Consider the following 21975-nt stretch of genomic DNA (forward strand, 5'->3'; position numbering starts at 1 on the left):
TCCTTATGGAGCTTTGTTGTTTCCCATCAGTGCTCCTGACGTCATTTGGGACGTCCTGATTGTTGCTGAACATGCTTGATCTTCAAGTGTGAGCAGTCACATAATCCAAACTGTCACTCTGGACAGCACAGGCATGGAAAGAACTCTGGGTAACGCATGATATCCTGCAACAAAACATTTTGTAGGGGGGAGTTTGGCCTTGGTTAGTGGGGTTTCAGTGTTTTCTCCAGAGTACGTAGGTTATGAGCAGGATGAGGCCTGCCGACAGGCCTGCAATCACAAACTGGTGGATCGAGAGGACGTTTTCCAGTGTGTGGATCCTCTCTTCCATGGCACTGGTGTGAAAGTAGTCATAGACGCCAGCTCCAATGCTCCACAGCGCCCACACTGCGTCCAACACCAGCGGCATGGTGAAGCAGACAGCTGCAGCAGGTCAGACAGGCTCTGTCAAAGACTGGAACACAAGGCATACCAAGATCTCAACCGAGGCACTGAACAATGTTAGATCTGAAAGTCAGCCCCCTAACTTTTACTGTAGAATGAAACTGTAATTTCCGCAGAATTATATTTTAGCTGGCATGCGATTTCAAGTCTTGAAAACCCCCTCTGTCAGTGACATTGGACAAAAGCTTACACTTTGAGTAATGTGCAAATTTGTAATTTAATCATGTTTTACCAGAGGAATATTTTAAAAGTTAAAGACATTGCTTGCTTTTTGTTGTTGTAATGCTTTGTATAGTTGAAATCTATGATTATATACATTTTTCAATTTCCAAAACACTAGGCTTTGCAAAAAAAAAAAAAAAGAAAATCACATAAACAAATATGTAAAACAAGACCATAACTCAAATTGTTACTTTTTAATTGTAATTTGATTGGAACGTTTTGTTAAACTATATCAATAAGCCGATTCAGTTATCGTCCATGTAAAGTTAAACAGCTTTATAGATTAATATTATTTGTTATGACGAATGAAAGAATGGCTCATGACGTGTTAAGACGTCTTAATAATGTTTTGCCTACGTAAACTCGTCTATCTAGTACGGGTTTATTAAATTCTACATTTTTTAAATACAATTAGGCATGCGTAGCACGACTTGCTGGAACGCTGTTACATATGTTCAAACTAGCATAAGGTTACAATTACAACAATGTAACTGCACATACTTGCAACACCCGGGCTAGTTCAATATGTAGGAAACAACGTTATTGAATCATCCTCTGCTAGCAGCAAGCTAACGCCTAGCCAGTGTACAGATTTGTTCTTACCATACTAGCACTATTTTCAAACCAATATTACTTACAGCATGAGCTACTTGTAAAATGTTCAAGGATCGCGCACCGTCTTTACACCGTCCGATGCATAGAAATGCATCATACTTCTGTAGTTATCATGTTTCAGGGAAGTATAGAAAACCATAGACTGTAGAAAACCTATTTGCCTTGAACCACTATATCTACTTCCGGTTGTGTTCACGATCAAGTTCCCCTTCTCCTGAGAAAGGTAACGTTACGCCAAACTTCATGTAGACTTCATTTGCTAGACTTTTCGGACCATAAAAATATAATTGATACAACATTGCGACCTTTTATTATCACAAAGGCCATCTGCTGTGTTATTCGGCTGCATACAAGAAATCTGTCGAGGTGCGTTTTTATTTGAATGGGTTCACATCTCATTATCTCCCAAATGGTGTAACATCGTAGAAAATACATTGCCAACCCTTACCAAAAGTTTACTATCGTGTTTTTGATGTATTGTGTTTTGAGTATTTTCAATGGAGTGGCTTTGGAAAAATTAGGGTAAAAGTGCACTCAACCCGTGTGCTGCTAAGTAAAATCAAAATAGTTGTTAATTTGAAATGAAATAAACAATTATAGCCACTCCTGCTAGGAGTGGGGTTGAAGTATGCATATTGTGACCCATCAACACTGCCAGGCGCGGTGGCCAAGTGGTAAGGCGTCGGTCTCGTAAACCGAAGATCGCGGGTTCGAACCCCGTCCGTGCCTGACATGTGTGATTCGAACATGCTCCTTTTTCGTGTACAAATTTCCATACAATATTTAAAAATGAATGAGTTGTCCACCTAATCGTTTATATACGAAATTCACATAATCATGTAAACATAAATGCAATTTCATTTACATGATTATTATTTGTTAATAGGCAAAAAGAGTGTTGTTATGGGTTGTGACTGAATGCAACTTCTATTTCTAAAAGGAAAAAGAAAGAGATAAACAGAAGGGAAAAAAAAGAAAATTTCCACACACGTGTCACCTCTGCATTGGTTTATTGGTCGACATTTCGGCCACTAGGGTATTTCTCAAGCGTTTTTTTGTTTTGCCTTGGAAATTGTTCTTCGGGGGAATTAATTCCCTGCACCACAAAGGAGACAAAGCAAGTTGTGTGTGTGTGTGTGTGTGTGTGTGTGTGTGTGTGTGTGTGTGTGTGTGTGTGTGTGTGTGTGTGTCCGTCCGCGTGTGTGAATGCAACTTCTACAAACAACTGCTCTCCTGTTGGAGATAATATCTTAAAAGTCCACAAGAGAGCGCTAAAGTCCATCAAGTTATCATAGTGTACTGCTACACTGTTATTTATCGTTTGTCATGACATCCAAGTTGCCATATGGTATATAATGAATATTTAGACGACTGTACTTTTCTGACCTTACTATGGGGGACTTGACTTGTCTTTTAAACACTAGATTTCTTGAACTTTAAATATAATTCAACTGAAAAACTAATTTTAAAATGTATGTAAATAAAATAAATATGTACATTTAAATAAATAATACAAACAAACAAAATTTGACCCAAATTAATGTGTTGTGATGTTAGTGCACTTCCACAACACTACTGAAAACTCCTAAAATATATTTTTAATATATCAAAATAATAAATACCATATATCAACATTAGACCACAATAAATTAGATCAAATATGTTGAAGTGTACTGCCACAACCTACTGAAAACTCCTAAAATATATTTTTAATATATCAAAATAATAAATACCATATATCAACATTAGACCACAATAAATTAGATCAGATATGTTGAAGTGTACTGCCACAACCTACTGAAAACTCTTAAACATATATTCAACATATTCCATGCAGCACAATAATCGTTTATTCTTGGTTTCATTATTGTTGGAAGCCAAAATCATAATTAAGAAAAATTTAAATTTGCCCTAATGATAATATTGTAATATATTCCACCACAACAGAATTGTCAGCATACGTTTTTTATTGGACTGAGTGTAAGAAATGAGTTTACATCTTCATTACATCAGAGCACAGACCTGCATTTTGATCAACAAGTCATCTTCATATATTGTATGTCATACAGGTGTAATGTGGATGTGCAGAGCCTTATATTGCTTTACTTGAAATTCTGAAATGATTCCAGCATGTCGTGTGTGAGCCTTAAAGCTACTGCTGAGTATTAACAACCACCACCTCCCCGTTAATTTTAAGCTGTGTGGTTTCCCAGTCGAAAACATTTCCTCTTGGTACTCTCTTCCCAGAGAACATGTCTTGGATCATGCGGTCTGAGAGGACGGAGTCCCACAAATTAATATCACCGATCTCCCCAACAAAACTCTGGCTGGCATCAAATGAACCCACGTAATTATCCGGATCTTGTCCGATGATAACCTTGCCTCCGGGTTGGACTGTGTGACCCTTCTTGTAAATTTTGGTCAAGCTTTTCCTCCCATCCATGAAGAGAGCGGCCGCACCCGAGCTGGAATCCCAGGTGACACACAGGTGGGTCTGCAGGGCGCCGATATCAGGGACTCGGAATAAAACACCTTCTCCCGCCAGGTAAAAGGACAATCTAAACACATATTCATAACAGTACAGAGGGTTTAACAATGCAGAATTCAAATAACACACAGTTATTGTACTGTATTACCTTAATTGTGTGATCATATAAAACTATTTTTTAATGTAATAACTCATGTATACATGTCCAAATTATTGGTAGCAGTAGTAATATTGTTGTTATGAGTATGTTATGAGCTAATTTTATTTCAGTTGTTTCATTTGTAGTAGCAGTAGTATTGTAAGCAAAAGTAGATTATTCTTTGTAGTATCAATACTTGTACTTGTACGTCATTGTCCTTCGTAGTAGCTGCAGTAGCAGAACTACATAGTAGCAGTTGTACTACTTGCTAGTAGTAGAATAGTATATTGTTGTGGTACATGTATAACGAAATTGGATGCAGTTCTATCAGTGCAAAACATCTGCAAAAGTGCAAAGCAGGTAAATAAATAAATAAATATAAAAGAGCCTTTAAAAGTTGCTATAAATATATCAAAGAGGTAGTTTAAAAAAAAAAAAAAAAAGATCCAAACACCAGAGGAGCTTCGGGACCTTTAGCCAAAATAGACCTGACCCTCACTTCACCAGCAATACATTTTGGATGACCCTCCAAAGTCATATGAAAAAAAGGGATGACTCTCCCCAACAATTTATTGATGCCTTCTTTACTGGTTTGCGCTGGGCAAAGATATACAGATAGCCATTGTTTTTTAACAGCTAAAACATATATTACTAAACCTCTGCATTCTCATCTTACACATCACACTCCTCTGTTATGGTGTGGTGGCCATTTCAGTAGATTTACTCACTAACATTGTTGTGGAAACACAATAAGCATGGAAACTAAATGCACACTTCCTGCATTACTTCAAATACTAAGTTACTCCTCTAGTAAACTAATATTCACATGAAATAAAACAATAAAACATTGAGACCATTCAGACTAAAAAGAATTGGATGACCCTCCCCTCAACAAAGAATAAAAAGACATGACCCTCCCCTATTTTCCTCCGGTGGTCCATTCCATAAATACCGAACGGTCCCTAAGTGCAGTTATGGCTTTTGGAAAAGAATGTTTTGATTCAGTTGTTTTTTATTTAATAGTCCTGAAACGTCTGCATGAGGGCAGTAGTTTAAACAGGGTGACCAATTGTATTGGATATCTTGCCTCTAAGTCCCCTGGGTTGCCACAGTCTGTAGTAGAATTGGTAGATCATTAATATTGTCAAATATTTAATTCAGAATTTCAGCGTTTAGTTGTGTCTACCTACCTGCCGTCCAGCTCACGCCACACATTCAGCTCGTCATAGTCTTGGGTCCGGTATGCAAACAGGATGATCTCGCGTTCACCGGTGAGCTCTGTTGCCACGCGCATGCACAGAGTGAAAGCCCTCATGTTCAGGGGCTTCTGAGGGACCATCTCCACATAACTGGTACTCGTCTCCGAGGGGAACACCAAGGTGTTAATGCTCACACTCTCTGAGAGAAGAAAAACAAAATCTATTAATCGACTAATCGTTTTTGCTCTAGTTAAATTTGCAGACCAGTGCCCCTAAATTAAAAACAAAACATTAAATGTATACTTTTTATATATGCACAGGTATGCACATAGGGACACAAGGGAAAAGAAAGACCGAAGAAAATTACCAGCCAACATCGTGGAGACGGCAACAAGGAACAGGACGGCGTAAAGTCTCATTTTGTCTGAGCAAACCTGCAGAAAAAAAGACTTTACTCTTTAACTCATTCCACACATAATGCTATTTTAAGTTATATGCAGTTTCAGTAGTTTTTATAAAGATATAATAGTACAATGAAGCTGTAAACATACTGTGCTGCTGTGAAGGCCCTGCTGCAGACAATCTGAACACAGAGACCAAAACTGGTTAAAAGATCAAACTAAAAGCAAGGATATGATCTGTGCTCCTATTATATTGACTAACACATGTAGTCTCTGCCAATGAGATTCCCAAATCTTGCTACCTCCCCCACTCACCCCTACTCTCTCTTGGACCAAAGCATTTTCACAGACCCCTGTGCCATAGTGCTTGAAAAACTATTAAAACACAGACACACTGTTGAACTGAACCACACTTTTTGTAGTTTATTTTGACTCAATTCCACAAACACACATAATGGACTTTTTGAACTTTTTAGCCAACATAAACTAGAAGTTTAACTTATAGTCCTACAATTTTAACATGCACGTCCCCATGACAATTGGGAAACTCCATCTCCCGAGAAAGATTGTGTGAAATGATCAAAAGCTCCAAACATACTAATTTGACTTCATAGTGAGATTGTTTTGCTCTCTTAAAACTAGTTTTTGACACGGCCCCTCTACAAAACGAGGCCTTAAATTCAGGTAATAATGCAACAAATAACAGCACATTTCTTCTTTTCTTTTCAAGTACAGTAAAGTATTATCAGCAAAATGTAGTATCAAAAGTAAAAGTACTCATATGTGATATATTATACTGAACAGTATCAGATTGTTTGTACCGATGCACTGCAGCCTATGACCTACATACATGCTGCGACCTTTTGCACATCCCCTGATCAATATTTTGCACACCCTGCACTACAGTAAACTGTACAGCCTTCCTTCTTTCCCTTTCTAAAACAGTTCTATTGTGCATATTATACAGTATCTCTTCTGTAGGCCTATATATGTTTTTCACTGTAGCAGTACTTTGCCTTATTGTTTGTTCCCTTTTTATCATGTTCATTGCATGCACCAAATATACCAAGGCAAATTCCTTGCAAGTTACTTAATAATAAATATGATTCTGATTATGTTATTAAATTTGACTGTTCATGCAAGAAGATACAGCCTAAACTGACAAAGTCCCATGATGAACAATACTTTTTTCAAAATTGTGTTACTTCTTTTCAGAGATTTGTTTTAGTTAACTGATGCTCCTTAGTGGATGGACTGCTTCATGGTTTGGTGTTTATCTTTGAATTTTTCTTTTTACTACAGGTGTGAAAGCAACTTAATATTCTCTTACACTCTTTCTATCATTTGTTTGTCTCAATATTTTTGCTTCATAGAAAATGACGGCCACAAATCCAGACGGTGTGGTGAAGGGGAGGAGAGTTTAATGGGAAGACAAATAGATCCACATCAGGGCCCCATTTCAGAAAGCAGGTTTAGTGAAAACTCTGAGTTTGTTAACCCTGAGATGAGGGACACTCTGGGTTTTCTGTTTCAGAAAGAGAGGTAACTTAACCTCAGAGTCAGTTACTATGGTAACTGAGCCTGTGAACCTAACCTGGTCGGGAGCAGGTTTTCTTCAAGAAACCTTGAGTTTCTCTCAGTCTCCTCCATCTGACACATCGCTCTTTCATTTCCTCATTCATTCATTCAGTCTGTATCAGGTGCATTTTAGCACAGTTTGTTATCGGCATGAATAAAAAAACAGGTTTGGTTTATTAACCATGTTAGGCAGACTATAAAATGTTTTTTTTTCTTAAAACATGGCATTTCCTTTTGTCGACGATCCCGTTGATGAAGAAGCTGCTTTACTTCTGCTTTACTTTACTTAGAGTGTTATATGTCGGGAGATGATATTGAAGCCCCGACATTTTAATTTTCAGATAACTTCCTATTTGTGCGGTATCGTTTTTCTTCCCAGTCTGGCTGCATAACCTTATCCGTCCTCATATCACTAACGTCACCCGTTGTGGACATGCTCTACATCCCAGCAGATTTGTGTCACATTAATTTTTTTTGCAAACGGCAGTTTTCTTTACAACATTGGTGATGCGGAGCATTTTAGTAAAGCCACTGTATAGCAAAGCGCCGTCAGAAGAGTGACTCGCTCTGAAACGTGTTTCTGAAGTGTTCCCTGGACACAAACCAGTAACAGCCATTAAAAATATGTTCCACGTGATTGCAGGTGAATGATGTAAACCCTTTGAAATAAAAGATTATGAATTATAATTCTGTTAATGATGGTGCTGCTGAGTGGGATTAGTAGGTGTAGTACTTTTTCGCCCCCAGTATTGCACCTAAATAAAATAGATTATAGGTTCAATATCATTTCACCAGTAATATTAGGCTATAGCCTACATATGATTAAATATGATATACACTATATTGGAATATACGCATTTATTCTAGCAGCACTTTTCTCCCACGCAAATTCTCTCTCTTTTGCAGCAGCCGCTGTGTTGTTTTTTTAACTCGCTGTATGTGCGCATGAGTATTTCCGCCGACCTGTTTGTTTGCGGTTGTTGCCATGGTGAATCGTAGTATCATGGCTCCATTCATGCTGCCTTTTTATTGTGGTGGTGCATGCGCGTGAACCTACTCTGAGTTGATTGAACCAACTCAAATCAGCTGTTCTGGAACCGAAAACTCAGAGTTTCCCATCTCAGGGAAAATCATCTCAGAGATCAGGGTCAGAGTTTGTTAAACCTCCTTCCTGAAATGAGGCCCAGCTTACCAAAACTGTGGAGAAATCACACGGCTGTGACTGTTCTTTCTCGGGTCATCTGAGCATATCCACCTTGGACAAAGGCCTAACCCAGATAGCAAACAGTCATTGAAACTATCTTAAATCGACATTCCGCTATCAACATTAAGTCATTGAATCAACATCGAACTCTGATGTTGATTCTACATTATTTTGCACCCTGTTTTAATATTGAAACAATGTTGAAATCCTGTCCATAGATCAACAGAATTTCAATGGTATTTCAATTATCAGGAATATTGAAACAATGTTGAAATTTCAACTGAACTAAGGATCATTGTGACTTCAATGGAATTTCAATTGTTATTAAGCCATAGAAAATTATTGCTGTGTGTGTGTGTGTGTGTGTGTGTGTGTGTGTGTGTGTGTGTGTGTGTGTGTGTGTGTGTGTGTGTGTATTCCTTCAGATATACTAATTCCGATAAGCTGTTGCCCATAGTGATTTTATCGAGTTCACTTGTACTAAAGGAAGACATACTGGCACATTGTCCGTGCCTCAGTTTGTATTGATTGTGTGATGACCCTGTATTCTTGCCAGTAAAGCTTCAGTTAACAGGAAGTGACATGAGCTGGCTGGACAATCATGTGAATGATTAACCAGAGGGAAAAGATATTGTATTGTAGTGTTGTTATTTGTAACAATGTGTGTGTGTTTACGACCTGTTTGTTTACTTCTTGCTAGTTAAAAGTGATATTGGAACTGAATCCCTACTAAAACAGCACACTGTTCTATCAAGTGTTTAACTATCTAGAGGGGATTGCGTTGTTTATAGTAGTTCTTCTTGAAAATACACCTACCAGTGACTTTATTGTAAGATATTGACGCTAAAAACAAATGGTATGTAGATTTGAAAGTGTTTAAAAAAAAAATAGCCCCCCAATGAATAAAGGATAAATGACTACTTAGGTTGTGAGTTTTTTGTTTTGTGTTAACTATTGTGAAGGACAGGAGAAAAAAGTGTATAACAATAACACATTTTAGTTGTAGTTAACATGGGAACTTGCATCGTAGTTGCTGTATTGTTAAATTAACAAACTCTTCTCTTCCTCGTAGATCAGTGGTTCCCAACCTTTTTTCCTTGGCGCCCCCCCTACTTATGTCTAAGAAAAGCTGAGCCCCCCCTCCGAAACCAAAGTTGAGGTAACTTTCCCTTACTTTCTTTTTTGATACAGAGGAGTTATCAGCACTTTTACGTTTCTCCGCCATGTTTCGTTCATAAAATAGTGATGCCGTGGCGGGATGATAGCAGCTAGCAGCTGACCTGATGACAGCAAGGTCCACAGGTTAAGAGGTCCCGGAGGTTTGACCTACTAAGTAGCCTGCCTACAAGTTTAAGCAAGAACAAAAATATATAGTTTTTATACAGACTTTTGTATACATTATATATTCTAGTGTATTATCATAATTTATTTAACATGTGCAAATATATTTTTTTTTTACCTCAACCTCAAACCAGATAAAGACTTGCGCCCTGCCTGTGATCTTTGCCGCCCCCCTTAGGGGTCCCCGGACCCCAGGTTGGGAACCACTGTCGTAGATCATTGATAGCATCATTGAGGAGAGTCAAAAGGGAAATTTGACTACTGTGACACATACCATCAAACACGATAAAAAGCGGTTTCATCTCAAACGCTACAGTGTGCAAAAAAGTGCAGCTTGTTTACAATAAAAGACGGGTGCTCCGAGACTATACCAGCCTCCCTTATGGATACTAATGATCAATGTGCTGCAGGATTTGATAGCAGACTTCAACATCCTTTTAGTGTCATTATTAGGGGTTATTGTTATTAGGGGCGGCCTCTAGCTCACCCAATAAGAGCGTTCGCCCCATGTTGGCTGAGTCCTGCAGCGGCATGAGTTCAAATCCGACCTGCTGCCCTTTGCTGCGTGTCATCCCCCATCTCTCTCCCCCTTTCATGTCTATCCACTGTCACTACATAATAAAAGGGAAAAGTCCCAAAAAAGAAATAGGGGTTATTGTTATTATACACAAAATCGATAACATTGTATACATTTATTTGTGTTGGCAGCCATTATACGATCAATTACTTAAAACTGTAAATTTAAATTTTGTGAATGGCATACCTGAATCGTTTTGCGACAACACACATTTTCCTACCGATAGGAATAATTTACACGTCATCGATGATTTGATGAACGACGCAAGCGGTAATGTGGAAGTTCATAACGTTTTCACCAAATATGTTCACCATAGAAATCTCAGTTGTATATATTTAGTTCAGAATCTGTTTATTCAAGGTAAATCCAGTCGTACAATTAGCTTGAATACAAACTACATGATATTGTTCAAAAACCCTCGGGACAAAAACCAGATAAGTTTATTGGGCTGGCAAATGGCAAATGTGAGGCCTTTAACGATGCCACAGTTCAGCAGCATACGGCTATCTCCTGATAGATTATAAATCCAAGACGCCGGATATTTTAATGACCAATGAATAATGGCTAAAAGTGTACGGGCTAAGGTTATGGTGTCAAACTATCATACGGGGTGTAGTTTGTATCGTTTGAGAGTCCGTGTCTTAGGCTGTCGGCTCACCTTTTCTGCCGTTTCTAGTTAGCCTGCTAGCTAGCTTGTTAGCTGTCATCTGTCTCCAGCAGTCCGTTTTTGTAGCTATTTCCACCACTAAAACAACGCAACAATCAACAGGGACTTTTCTTTTGGTGAAGCAAGAGGAATCACTTACAGGCATGGCTACCAATGGATTTGGGAATCAAGCTGGATTATCTGGTGAAGGAGAAGGTATGAATACTTTTACAACTACTCTTTTTACTATGGAGGATATATTTATTCATAATCCAAAGAGAAAACAAAGCGAGATAGAAAATAGAAACTGAAAAAGCAAAGTTGAAATGTAAAATGATAATTTAGTTTCAGACCCTCCCACCAGCCGTTGGGCCACGCCTCCTCATTTATATGACACCTGTCACTTCTAAATGAAAAGCCAAATGTTAAATCGAAATAGAAAAGGTGAATCTTAAAATTTCAATGTCAAATGTAAAACTCAAAAGATAAAATGTCAAATTGAAAATTATTAAGTGAAAAGGCTAAAATAAGAGATTTTAATTTAAGTATTTCCATTTCACATTTTGAGTTTCATATTTGATGTTTCTCTCAATCAATAAAAGATTTCAAAGATTTCAGTTTAAGCATTTATATTTAAGCTTTGCATTTTAAATTTGACTTTTTACATTGCACTTTACATTTTCAAATTATCATTTTACATTTCAACTTTACTTTTCCTTTTCCTAGTAGCGTAGTAAAATAATAATTCTAATATGATCTTGCTTCGTTTTCTCTTTGGACTTTCAATTTGAATTATGAATAAATATATCCTCCATATTTTACATCCACTGTTTGTGTGTGTGTGTGTGTGTGTGTGTGTGTGTGTGTGTGTGTGTGTGGAATGCATCTTCTACAAACAACTGCTCTCCTGTTGGAGATATCTTAAAAGTTCACAAGAGAGCGCTAAAGTCCCTCAAGTTATCATATAGTGTACTGCTACACTGTTATTTATCGTTTGTCATGACATCCAAGTTGCCATATGGTATATAATGAATATTTAGACGACTGTACTTTTCTGACCTTACTGTGTGGGACTTGTAATTCTTCTAAGCATTTTTACTTTATTTTTAAAGATGGTGGTACTGCATATTCCCAAACAAATGTTCAAATAAGCACAAACCAATTCATACTCATTTGGCCTGGTGCTTTTGGAGCAGCAGTTGCACTTTACCTGGTTGGTAGCACAGTCTTGTCTTTTATAGATGAGATTCTTTCTTCTGGTTTTCAAGGATAATGGTTAATCTACTGACGTTAAAGCTAGGGGTGCAAGATATATTGACTCACTATCGTTATCGCAATATATCGAAAGTGTGTAATAATAAGTATGCAATATTTTGTTTATTTTGTGGAGTGCTGCGTCCCGTCCGTTGGCTGTGTTGCTTAGTTGTGTTTGATTTAGAGCTCGCTTGAAACGCTATAATGATCATCATTTCATTGGCCAGTTACCGTGCCACTTGCACATGTTAGTGCACGTCAGCGCACTGGTCCACTACGTGACAAACCCTATGGACGTGAAGTGTGTGCATATTTTGACAGAGTGACAGTGTAAGTGAAGAAATATAAAAGATAAAGATAAAAGATAGACATCAAAACGGAACGAATCAGATAAGCGAAAGAAAAGTTGTGTCCTGTTCTCTTTATTTATATATTTTATACTGTACAACCAGTACAACATGTCCTGTTCTCTTTATTTATATATTTTGATAACTTGTCCTGTTCTGGAGACATGGTCCTTATTTATTTATTCATGTTGGACCAGTCCAATATGAAATAAACCTTGTGTTGTAAGAAAATTTGGCTAAATTGTTATGAATCTATTTTGATGTGTTTTCTCGTAACTTTTGTAATTTGACACATGTTCAAAAATATTGAAATTAATATATCGCAATTTTCATAATCAATATCGCAATATCACATTTTGTCAATATCGTGCAACCCTATTTAAAGCCATACTATGAAAAAGTATCAACTAAAAAAGTGCAATAATCATATTAGGTTTGGTCAATATTGAGATCACGATTACTTATTGACTTCGGAAACACCTTGCATTGAACCTCTTTTGGACTGTCTTTTAAACACTGGATTTCTGGATGGAAAGGAAAAAGAAAGATAAACAGAAGGAAAAAAAAAAAATTTCCCGACACGTGTCACCTCTGCATTGGTTTATTGGTCGACATTTCGGCCACCAGGGTATTTCTCAAGCGTTTTTTTGTTTTGCCTTGGAAATTGTTCTAGACAAAGCAAGTTGTGTTTGTGTGTCCGCGTGTGTGAATGCAACTTCTATAAACAACTGCTCTCCTGTTGGAGATAATATCTTAAAAGTCCACAAGAGAGCGCTAAAGTCCATCAAGTTATCATAGTGTACTGCTACACTGTTATTTATCGTTTGTCATGACATCCAAGTTGCCATATAATGAATATTTAGACAACTGTACTTTTCTGACCTTACTATGGGGGACTTGACTTGTCTTTTAAACACTAGATTTCTTGAACTTTAAATATAATTCAACTGAAAAACTAATTTAAAATGTAAATATATACATTTAAATAAACAATTTGACCAAAATGAATGTGTTGTGATGTTAGTGCACTTCCACAACCTATTTAAAACTCCTAAAATTTAATCAGAATAATATAACATTAGACCACAATAAATTAGATCAAATATGTTGAAGTGTACTGCCACAACCTACTGAAAACTCAAACATATATTCAACATTTTGGTAAACTATATTCAACATATTCCATGCAGCACAATAATCGTTTGATCTTGGTTTCATTGTTGGAAGCCAAAATCGTAATTAAGAAAAATTTAAATTAGCTTAATCGCCCAGCCCTAATGATAATATTGTAATATATTCCACCACAACAGAATTGTCAGCATACGTTTTTTATTGGACTCAGTGTAAGAAATGAGTTTACATCTTCATTACATCACAGCACAGACCTGCATTTTGATCAACAAGTCATCTTCATATATTGTATGTCATACAGGTGTAATGTGGATGTGCAGAGCCTTATATTGCTTTACTTGAAATTCTGAAATGATTCCAGCATGTCGTGTGTGAGCCTTAAAGCTACTGCTGAGTATTAACAACCACCACCTCCCCGTTAATTTTAAGCTGTGTGGTTTCCCAGTCGAAAACATTTCCTCTTGGTACTCTCTTCCCAGAGAACATGTCTTGGATCATGCGGTCTGAGAGGACGGAGTCCCACAAATTAATATCACCGATCTCCCCAACAAAACTCTGATTGGCATCAAATGGACCCAAGTAACTATCCAGATCTTGTCCGATGATAACCTTGCCTCTGGGTTGGACTGTGTGACCCTTCTTGAAAATTTTGGTCAAGCTTTTCCTCCCATCCATGAAGAGAGCTGCCGCACCTGAGCTGGAATCCCAGGTGACACACAGGTGGGTCTGCAGGGCGCCGATATCAGGGACTCGGAAAAATACAGGTTCATCCACCAGGTAAAAGGACAATCTAAACACATATTCATAACAGTACAGAGGGTTTAACAATGCAACATCCAAATAATAGTTATTGTACTGGATTACCTTAAGTGTGTGATCATATAAAACTATTTTTAATGTGATAACTCATGAATACATGCCAAAATTATTGGTAGCAGTAGTAAAATTGTTGTTATGAGTATTAGCTAATTTTATTTCAGTTTCATTTGTAGTAACAGTAGTATTGTAAGCAAAAGTAGATTATTCTTTGTAGTATCGGTACTTGTAGTAGTAGCTGTAGTAGCAGAAGTACTGTAAGTAGCAGTTGTAGTACTTGCTAGTAGTAGAATAGTCTTAATTGTCGTGGTACACGTATAACGAAATTGGATGCAGTCCTATCAGTGCAAAACATCTGCAAAAGTGCAAAGCAGGTGAAAAAAAAATATAAAAGAGCCTTTAAAAGTCACAAAAAATATATCAAAGTGGTAATTTAACAGAAAAAAAGATCCATCCTTAAAAAGTACCATTAAGTGCCGTTATTGCTTTTGGAAAAGAATGTTCCAATTCAGTTTTTGATTTAATAGTCCTGAAACATCTGCATGAGGGCAGTAGTTTAAACAGGGTGACCAGGGGTGAAATGGATCTTTAAGTATATGTTAGGAAAATTATGATTTACATACTTTTCCTCTTATTATTGAACCGTTTGTATAGAATATCATACAGAGTACTCTAAACAAGATAACATGAAGCCATTGCATGTCCTTGTCTGAGCACGGTGTGATGCTGACTAGATAAGGGAGATGTCATCGACTCTGACAAGATAACAACTGACTACATCAAACTCTGTATTATGGTTGCATTTCACACATAAATAAGCTACTGTTTGATGCTTACGTTAGTCACTTTCTGTACTTATGCTGCGAGTACTGTAAACTGACTCTACTTGCAAGTAAACAAACTTTAATATAACTTCAGTGGTTTCTATCTATTCTTGATAATGTAATTATCCTAACAGTATGCTCTGGGCTTTTGAGGCAGCGGAAGTACAAGTACTGGTATTAGTAACGTTAGTAGTCCTTACTAGTAGCAACTAGAATCAGTGGTAGCATATCGTTATACTAGTACTATAATAGTAAAACTGGTATTGTTGTAACTGTAATGTTCCACCAAAACAAGTTCCTTCCAGAGGCTATTTTGCAGCCACACCGGGGCTCCCTGCAGCGCTTAGTGCCACCCATGGCGATTGTGATTGGTTTAAAGAAATGCCAATAAAGCAGAGCACGTTTTTCTCCCATGAAACGTACGAGAGTCTGGTAGGACCAGGCTGGTGTGTACAACATACACACACAACATAGTTTAGATCACTAAATATTGTCAAATGTTACAGTCAGAATATCGGCGTTTAGTTGTGTCTACCTGCCGTCCAGCTCACGCCACACATTCAGCTCGTCAGCGCGTTGGGTCCGGTACGCAAACAGGACGATCTCGCGCCTACCGGTGAGCTCTGTAGCCACGCGCATGCACAGAGTGAAAGCCCTCAGGTTCAGGGGCTTCTGAGGGACCATCTCCACATAACTGCTATTCGTCTCCGAGGGGAACACCAAGGTGTTAATGCTCACACTCTCTGAGAGAAGAAAAACAAAAACATACAAGCTATATTAGATGCGTTTGTTCAAAATATATGTATAATTCAGAAAAGGGTGGTTTTTAGTCAATTAAGGACTTTTTTTTGCCTCATGTTTGTATTTCTTATGTGTAAAAGCAACACAACTAAAGCCTAATTTCTATGCATCTTAATTGTCTGCACTTTTCAATGTAAATACAAAATTCTCCTTAGGATTTTATTGCTTATGCACCTCATCTACTAACAGCAGAGTTTCTGTCCAACTACCGTTTAAAAACCATTTATTTTCTCTTCATCAACCTCTTGATTAATGGACTAATAGTTTTTGCTCCAGTTACATTTGCAGACCAGTGCCCCACATAAAGACACAAGGGAAAAGAAAGATATACAATTACCGGCCAACATCGTGGAGATGGCAACAAGGAACAGGACGGCGTAAAGTCTCATTTTGTCTGAGCAAACCTGCAGAAAAAAAGACTTTACTCTTTAACTCATTCCACACATAATGCTATTTTAAAGTGCTCATATTATGCTTTTTGGCTTTTTCCCTTATTGTTTTATATATCTGATTTGTGCATGTAATCGGTTTACAAAGTGAAAAAGCCCATAGTCCACCCCAAAGGGACTTACCATCTCCAACAGAAAACACTGTTCACAAACTGCTCCAAACAGCTCTATTGTAGTCCAGCCTTTACTTCTGTGACGAACGTGCGTCACTTTGTAACACGTTATAATGCTCGCCTAGCTGCTAGCGTGGCACTCTTTTTGAAAATTAAACCATGTAAACTTATTACAATATAACCTCTCAATACGATTATGAATCTGAAAATGAGCATAATATGATTACTTGAAGTTATACGCAGTGTCAGTAGATTTTATGAAGATATAATAGTACAATGAAGCTGTAAATGTAACAGCCCTGAAAAGGGGAGTAGTTGAATGGAAGATGCAGACACAAACTTTCCTCAGATGATATGTGTAATGACTGAATATAACACAATACAACATACATAATACATACAATTCCTCTGCTGCATAACTACAGAACTGAAATATACCAAGCAAACAAATACGGCAATACACAAGAGATACAAAATAAAATGATGCTGATAACATAGCACTCACAATTACACCCTTTAACAGTACTCAGTACATTACAGAAACGTATACAGAACATATTACGACACGTAAAATGTCTCTGCATGGCTACTAAGTGCCACTCTTTCATCCATGATGTCACGGTTAGCATTGCTAAAGGCTAGTGTGGCTAGCTTACTCTTCGTCATGTAATTAACTTCATTATGTCAGGTTTAGTCAGGAAAGACTAGGCTTGGACACAAATGCAGTGAGAGGATTTATTAAAACAAAAAGAGTCTTACACAAAGTGTCCTCAGGAAGGTAACCAGGCTGGAACAATCGAAAAACACGAATGGGAAACAGACTGAAATGATCCGACAAGAGACAAGGGGAAAACAGAGAGACTAAATACACAGGGTAATGAACACTGACAAGAGACAGGTGATACAACAGGTGGAACAAATCAGGGTGGGGCAGAACAATCAAAAAAGGCGGGAAACAAACAAAGACAGGAAGTAACTAAACAAGACAAGGGAGACAAGACAGACTACAAAATAAAACAGGAAACCGAACATAACAGAAAAACAAGACTACCACAATAAGACAGAACAAAAATACCAAACCCTGACACATTACTTCACAATGTGCAAACATACTGTGTTAAAACACTCTCCTCAGCACATATTCACATAACACTGTTAACCAATAACACATATTATAGGAGACTCACACCTGAAAAGGGGAGTAGTTGAATGAAAGATGAACAGACACAAACTTTCCTCAGATCATATGTGTAATGAGGAGGCAACGTGCAATTTATACCATGGTCTGGGTGAATACTAGATTCTGATTGGCTGCACGGTGTCCATAAAAAAGTGATGTAGGACACCTACTAAAGAAGTTCCAGTGAAACTGACTGTTTACCAGAGGTGGGACAAAGTCATTGTTATGCAAGTCACAAGTAAGTCTCAAGTCTTTGCCCTCGAGTCCCGAGTCAAGTCGAGTCAAAGATGAGGCAAGTCCCGAGTCGAGTCACAAGTCAAAGCCAACAAGTCTCAAGTCGAGTCCAAAGTCCTACCATTTTAGTTTCGAGTCATTTCAAGTCATTTCAGTTTCAGTGTATGCAATATTATGAATATTTTCACTGCTTCAAAAGTCATAAGAAAGCCCTTTCTCTCAAGAAACTGAAGTCATATGCTTTATAGCAGTGGTTTTCAAAGTGGAGACGGGGACCCCTGGGTGCCGCGAGGGGGTGCTAGGGGGGCCATGGCAAGTTGGCATGAAAAGTATAGCAAAACAAAATAATTGAATAAATTAAATAACTAAAGTAAACCAAATTAAACCAAAAATAAGCTAAACAATATTCCCATTAGTTAAGAACTGTACTATACACTATAACTATAATAATCTATTGCATCTCTGAACATTACTACTATAATCGTTATTATTTTATTTTATTACATGGCTTGGTTGAATTCCAATGTAGAATGCGGTCTGTTATTTCTTGATAACAGACCGTTGCCATGAAAAACAGAGCGTTGCTATGGACGCAATTCGGTTTAGCGGAAGCAATACAATCGTTTTTAAATCAATAAACTCCTTTTTAAATCAATATTTTGTGTCAAAGTATTTATTTGGTAGGTAGCCATGTAATAAGCGGGATAATGTATAGCGAGGCGGTAGTTATAGCGAATACAACCCCTGATATGAAAAGGGAAGGCTAATGGTGGATCTACTGTGACTGTGTTATGGTAACGTTACTTTAAAACGGACGTTGACATGATGTTGGCGAGGTTTTCCATCTGAGTGTGCTACACTCATGTACCTCATATAATCAGGGTTCAAAAATCCCTATTTTTGTAAGCATGAACCAGCAAGGGAGACGTGCGTTTACTGTGTCGTTGAGACAGTAAATATGCAGCAGCTAGTATGTTACGGTACATACATCCGATAAGGTGCTTAGCATTCATTCAAAACTTACCTTTCTTTGTGCAACTTCAGGTGTCAAAGTTGGACGTTGTGGCAGCTCCGTCTGTAATCTTGTAACCCGCATGTTTTGCAAATTGCAACTCTTTTTTTGTCGACTACCTCGTAATTTTTATAGCCAAACGAAACTATCTTCGGTATCATTTTGCCAACTGGCGCGTTGTTGCTTGTGCTTCATTGGCTGTCTTGCAATGTGCCTGCTTAGATGCTGTCGAATCAAAACAACGTGGGACTACAGTGATTGGATGTCGTGCAGGCAGCGCGTGTGCTCTCTGCATGGATACAGGTGGTGCATATTTTTTTCACAGATGCAGATAAACTGAGAGCGGCGCGGCCGTGTGAACATTTTCTTCCCCAGTGGGAAGTAGCAAGTCTTCTCGAGTCAAAAGGTGCAAGTCCAAGTGAAGTCACGAGTCATTGATGTTAAAGTCCAAGTCGAGTTGCAAGTCTTTGTACATTTTGTCAAGTCGAGTCTGAAGTCATCAAATTCATGACTCGAGTCTGACTCGAGTCCAAGTCACATGACTCGAGTCCACACCTCTGCTGTTTACTGTTCTAAATGATTGACTTCGGCAGAGGCAATGATGAAAAATAAGAAATAACAAACATACTGTACTGTAACTGCTGCAACTGACAATAACAACTTTAACCATAAACTGTGATATAGCTTACCATTAAAATATGAAAATGCCAAAATTACTCAATATGAACCCTCAACTGCTTGCTCTGACATACCGGTAGGCTAATACACATTAGGCTACTTTTACTTTTTGCTGTGACTTACTGGTAATACATATTATAACTGAATATTAGTTCTCATTCGAAGGATGAAATGCTCCACAACATGCCTTGTCAGATGCTCATACTGTCTGCCTCCTATTACAATATTTGATTGATGGAAATACCAAAGCAAAACCCCAAGATCACATAAATTTGGGGTTGCTCCATTATTTCTGAGACCAGAAAGTGTCGGCGAGTTGCCTGGGACCTTTTCAATGGAACTACATTGCTATGCAACAGCCCGGCCGTTTGACGTGTGTTTACAGGGTTTGGTGCGTTTGACAAAGTGTGGTGTGAAAGCAAACCGAACCAAATGAAAAATGCAACAGTGTTGCAGCTTCACCCCTGAATCGCACTAGTCCACTTAACTACAGGTGTGAAAGCAACGTAATATTCTCTTGCACTCTTTCTATCATTTGTTTGTCTGAATATTTTTGCTTCATAGAAAATGACAGCCACAAATCCAGACGGACTGTGGGGTGAAGGGGAGGAGAGTTTAATGGGAGGACAAATGGATCCACATCAGCTTACCAAAACTGTGGAGAAATCACACGGCTGTGACTGTTCTTTCTCGGATCATCTGAAGTGTCATCAGCATATCCACCTTGGACAAAGGCCTAACCCAGATAGCAAACAGTCACTGAAACTAAATCAACATTCCGTTGTCAACATTGTCATCGAACATCGAACTCTGATGTTGATTCTAGATCATTTTGCAACCTGTTATATATTAATATATTTTTATATATTAATATTAATATATTAATATATTAATATATTAATACAATACATACACACAATACATAATACAAGAAATCCCCCGAGAAATATTGAAACAACGTTGAAATCCTGTCCACAGATCAACGGAATTTCAATGGTATTTCAATTATCAGGAATATTGAAACAATGTTGAAATTTCAACTGAACTGTATCAACGTGATTTCAATGGAATTTCAATCGTTATTAAGCCATAGAAAATGATTGCTAGGCATACGAAAATGTAATGCCCTAAATTAAATAGCCTATAATGAATATCCTGCTTTATCTACAGCCAGGATGTTAAAAAGTGATGGACCATTTGAAAGTTTGTATGCCTATAGCCTAGCCTAAAACACTGACCACACCACACTATTTAAGGTAAAAACAAATTCATTTTATTAGCCTCTTATTTCATTATTTGTCCTCTTTAGCCTATTTACATATATTATGTAAATAGCGCAGCCACTTTTGCACAGCCTGGGCAAAAGTAAATTGGGTGACGGCGGCTGTCCCAATCTGCTGTGTAAGAGCATCTAAAACAGAAAATACAAGCACAATGCAAATAATTTGCCTTTAAGTTAAACAGAACACCCACATATTGTATATGCACACTTGGAAACAAATTCAGTAGCCTAGGCCTAGCATTTTACAATGATCGGATATGGCAATTTGTCCAGTGTTGTAGGCTAGCCTATCATGTTTTTCCTACATTCAAAGAACTTTTCAAAATTGCCCAAGAACATGTGCATGGGTTTATTCGAATTAAAGGGAGGCAAAAAGGATCAGCTTGCGTGACGGCAATGTAGACTAACAATGCAGCCTGGACTACTGACACTCGTAAAGGCAACACTCTACTTAAGTACTAAAAGGCTGTATCTGTATTCTACTGGAGTATTATTTTTTTCTCCTACTTCCACTTTTACTTGAGTACATATTTTCGATGAGTTTAATACTTTTACTCCAATAGATTTTTTATGTGCTGCATCATTACTCGTTAGCCTACTGTTGTGAATTCCTCACGCTTCGGAGACTGTGTAGGTTAGTGAGTGTACGTTAGGTACGCTAATTACGTAATTTACGTAAGAAATCCCCCGAGATCGCGTCGTGTTTCTTTTCATTACGGTTGCCCGTTCAGAAGTCAGAGACGAGTGTCTGACAAAGTTTGTACTCTTTCTATTTAGCTATTGTTAAGCTATTCCTGAGTTGTTTCAGTCTGCAATGAGTCCTGAATGTTAACCGTTTGACCCTGTGATGTGAAGCTGTTAGTTTATCTGTATTTTGCTAGCTTGCTAACTTTCCTGTTCATCACACATGTTAATAGCTAGTGTGTGATACGTTTTGGGGGGCTTTAATCGTTACTGTGCTGGATAGGATGTTTATTTTACTTGCACAGTGTGATAATTG

At 37.8% G+C, this 21975-nt stretch overlaps 2 protein-coding genes, 1 long non-coding RNA gene and 1 other non-coding gene across 5 annotated transcripts in view; 1 reads left to right on the plus strand and 3 right to left on the minus strand.

Annotated features, from left to right (window-relative positions):
• LOC116063997 overlaps positions 1-1469 on the minus strand; it is a 2825-nt gene extending 1356 nt beyond the window's left edge. The window contains exons 1-2 of the long non-coding RNA XR_004108411.2: positions 1305-1469; positions 1-454 (exon numbers count right to left, since the gene is read on the minus strand). The exon at positions 1-454 is cut by the window's left edge and continues 1356 nt beyond it. This is a non-coding gene — a long non-coding RNA (uncharacterized LOC116063997). The remainder of the gene's footprint in view (positions 455-1304) is intronic.
• A 469-nt stretch (positions 1470-1938) lies between these two features.
• Positions 1939-2010, plus strand: trnat-cgu. Its single transcript has one exon. It is a non-coding gene; the product is annotated as a tRNA-Thr (tRNA).
• Positions 2011-3230: 1220 nt separating this feature from the next.
• On the minus strand, positions 3231-5733 carry LOC116063847 (pentraxin fusion protein-like). Its single transcript, XM_031318827.1, has 4 exons — positions 5659-5733; positions 5475-5541; positions 5099-5306; positions 3231-3839 (listed from the first exon to the last, which is right to left on the minus strand). Exons 2-4 carry the CDS (start codon positions 5524-5526, stop codon positions 3434-3436), a joined length of 666 nt encoding a protein of 221 aa, XP_031174687.1. The 5' UTR covers positions 5527-5541; positions 5659-5733; the 3' UTR covers positions 3231-3433.
• Positions 5734-13767: 8034 nt separating this feature from the next.
• Positions 13768-17836, minus strand: LOC116063849 (pentraxin fusion protein-like). Of its 2 annotated transcripts, none has more exons than XM_031318829.2 (4): positions 17779-17836; positions 16365-16431; positions 15762-15969; positions 13768-14376 (listed from the first exon to the last, which is right to left on the minus strand). In XM_031318829.2, the coding sequence occupies exons 2-4, from the start codon at positions 16414-16416 to the stop codon at positions 13971-13973; spliced, it is 666 nt and encodes a 221-aa protein (XP_031174689.1). In that variant the 5' UTR covers positions 16417-16431; positions 17779-17836; the 3' UTR covers positions 13768-13970. The 2 variants fall into 2 exon arrangements, with proteins under 2 accessions (XP_031174689.1, XP_035852650.1); XM_035996757.1 differs by lacking the exon at positions 17779-17836 and adding an exon at positions 16889-16904.
• Positions 17837-21975: the final 4139 nt, after the last annotated feature.

Source organism: Sander lucioperca, chromosome 21 (genome assembly GCF_008315115.2).
Source record: "Sander lucioperca isolate FBNREF2018 chromosome 21, SLUC_FBN_1.2, whole genome shotgun sequence".
In the NCBI taxonomy this organism is placed as follows: Eukaryota; Metazoa; Chordata; class Actinopteri; order Perciformes; family Percidae; genus Sander; species Sander lucioperca.

Bases quoted from the DNA above. Each gene is read 5' to 3' on its own strand.
- LOC116063847 (XM_031318827.1), bottom strand. From the start codon at position 5,526: ATGAGACTTTACGCCGTCCTGTTCCTTGTTGCCGTCTCCACGATGTTG. The intron at 5,307-5,474 runs GTAATTTTCTTC...TTCTTCTCTCAG, and splicing joins CGTCTCCACGATGTTGGCTG to AGAGTGTGAGCATTAACACC. The intron at 3,840-5,098 runs GTAGGTAGACAC...ATATGTGTTTAG, and splicing joins TGGCGTGAGCTGGACGGCAG to ATTGTCCTTTTACCTGGCGG.
- LOC116063849 (XM_031318829.2), bottom strand. From the start codon at position 16,416: ATGAGACTTTACGCCGTCCTGTTCCTTGTTGCCATCTCCACGATGTTG. The intron at 15,970-16,364 runs GTAATTGTATAT...TTCTTCTCTCAG, and splicing joins CATCTCCACGATGTTGGCCG to AGAGTGTGAGCATTAACACC. The intron at 14,377-15,761 runs GTAGACACAACT...ATATGTGTTTAG, and splicing joins TGGCGTGAGCTGGACGGCAG to ATTGTCCTTTTACCTGGTGG.